At 42.8% G+C, this 2,343-nt stretch overlaps 1 protein-coding gene across 1 annotated transcript; it reads left to right on the top strand.

The window, feature by feature from the left end:
• The first annotated feature begins 1,000 nt into the window (after positions 1–1,000).
• Positions 1,001–1,966, top strand: LOC115640261 (olfactory receptor 6N1-like). Its single transcript, XM_030543044.1, has one exon. It carries the CDS (start codon positions 1,001–1,003, stop codon positions 1,964–1,966), a length of 966 nt encoding a protein of 321 aa, XP_030398904.1.
• Positions 1,967–2,343: the final 377 nt, after the last annotated feature.

Raw genomic sequence — 2,343 nt, 5'->3', positions numbered from 1 at the left:
TATTTGCCCTTTTCCAGTCTTCTAGAAAGTCTCCCATCTTCCATGACTTTTCAATGGAGTGGTGAGTGGTGATAGAGTCTTACTAGCCTGAATCATACATGCCAGATTCTTTCAAGACTCCGAGTTCAGGGACAGCATCTTCCCCCCACCACCCCAGTGCCTTTCTTGCTCCTCTATTATCATCCCACATTTATTATGGAGTGAGGAGAGTCACTCCACAGTTAGGGTTGCACATCAGCCTGGTTCTGCCTCTTCCTAAGACCCACCCTCCAAAGAGCTGTATTTTATTACTGTTACATAGCTAATGTCGGGAAACAGAAAAGGCATTGTCATTTCCTCACCACATCACCATCACAGGAACTAAGGGAGAATTTACACCACTTCATAATTTATGGCATAAACTGATTTCTTTTGAGGGGGTGAAAATTGTTTTTTTTTCCTACAGGGCATTGAAATGCTGCATATACCAGGATATATAGTTCGATTTAATGGAAATAATTCTAACAGAAGGTTGGTGCCCAAGAACTCTAGACCACATTGAAAAATCTCAGTCCAAGATTTTAGTTGTTTGATTCTGACTCATAAGACATAGCATGATTCTGGTCATTGCCAGAAATGAAATACAGCATTTAAGCATCATTGTTAAGCTCTGTGATGTCACTAAAGGGATATAATGGTGGATAAAGAAATAGTCTGATCTGTTATATCAGTACTCGGCTACCAGAGATATGGGCTGTTCCAGTATTGATTGCTCTGATCATGGAAGAGGCTAGTCTGCATGGATACAAATGTTCTGTTCTCAGATTGAGACTTCTGGCACTTTGCTCTGAACTCTACATTTAGGTTTAAAATTGCTGCCTGTAATCTGGACAGGAAGGGGAGTCTCTGAATACTTATGGAATTAATTGAAACTTTACTAAAATGAAACTTGACTAACTTTTAAGTCTATGTTCTTCCAATTCAATTGTGCAGGGTGTTTTATTGTTCCTGGACTCAAACCATGACAGACAGAGACTGGGGAAACCAAACGGCCATCAAAGAATTCATCATTCTGGGATTCAGGAATCTCCCTGACCTGCAGATTCCTCTCTTCCTGATGTTCCAAGTGACCTACATGGCAACCGTGGCTGGGAACACACTCATTGTGGTTCTCATTGTGGCTGACCAGCACCTTCAAACACCCATGTACTTCTTCCTGGGCAACTTGTCCTGCTTGGAGACCTGCTACACCTCAACCATCCTGCCCAGGTTGCTGGCCAGTCTCCTGACTGGGGACAAAACCATCTCAGTCAGTGCCTGCATCACACAACTGTATTTCTTTGGTTCCCTGGCATGTACAGAATGCTATCTCTTGGCAGGGATGTCTTATGATCGGTATTTAGCGATATGTAAACCCCTGCGCTATTCAACTCTTATGAATAACAGGTTTTGCCTCCAATTGGCTGCTGGGTCATGGTTAAATGGTTTTTTGGCTACTGCCATCTTTGTCTTATTCCTATCGCAGTTAATATTCTGTGGCCCAAATGAAATTGACCATTTCTATTGTGATTCCATTCCACTGATGGAACTCTCCTGCAGTGATACCCACCAGGTCATATTTTTGGCTTTCATATTAGTTTCTGTATTCACCCTGCCTCCATTCCTACTAACCCTGACATCCTACGTGTGCATTATCGCCACCATCCTGAGAATCCCTTTCACCACTGGGAAACAAAAGGCCTTTTCCACCTGTTCCTCTCACCTCATTGTGGTGACAATTTTCTATGCATCCATAATGACTGTGTACCTGCTACCGAAACGTGATATACTGAGAGACCTGAACAAAGTGGTCTCTCTTTGCTACACGGTCCTGACTCCGCTGGTAAACCCCCTCATCTACAGCCTGAGAAACAGAGAGGTCAAGGAAACCTTGTGCAAAGCAGTCAGTAAATATGTGGCTTTCACCAAAACATGCAAAAACACCTAGAGAATAACTTTGCCTAAGTTTTTCAAAGCTGCCTGGGTGATTTAAGCAATCAGCCCCCATTAAAATTAAGTTGAAATCTCCCATTGAAAATCTCAGCACCAATGTGAAAAAGAAAGGGAAAAAGAAAAGGAGATGATCTGCATGGAGTTACTGATTCAGTCTTTATGGTCCCCTGCTGTGTCCATGTAACACATCTTCCAGGAAAGTGAGGATGTTGACAGCTCTGTCACTCTCTCGTCTTCAGCACTGATACACACAGTATGATGGTATTTTTCTCCAGAGTGCTGGCTAAATGTTCACCCTCTGTCAGGAGTGTGTTCAGCTTCAGAAACCACACAGTGCTGACATTGTGTAAGGCACAAAATCCACTAACAATT

The sequence above is a fragment of the Gopherus evgoodei genome, unplaced genomic scaffold (genome assembly GCF_007399415.2).
Source record: "Gopherus evgoodei ecotype Sinaloan lineage unplaced genomic scaffold, rGopEvg1_v1.p scaffold_266_arrow_ctg1, whole genome shotgun sequence".
In the NCBI taxonomy this organism is placed as follows: domain Eukaryota; kingdom Metazoa; phylum Chordata; order Testudines; family Testudinidae; genus Gopherus; species Gopherus evgoodei.
Note: the sequence above shows the minus strand (reverse complement) of the source record. Positions and strands in the feature narration are given on the sequence as shown.

What these genes read in the sequence shown, in the direction of transcription:
- LOC115640261 (XM_030543044.1), top strand. Translation starts at nt 1,001, where the DNA reads ATGACAGACAGAGACTGGGGAAACCAAACGGCCATCAAAGAATTCATC.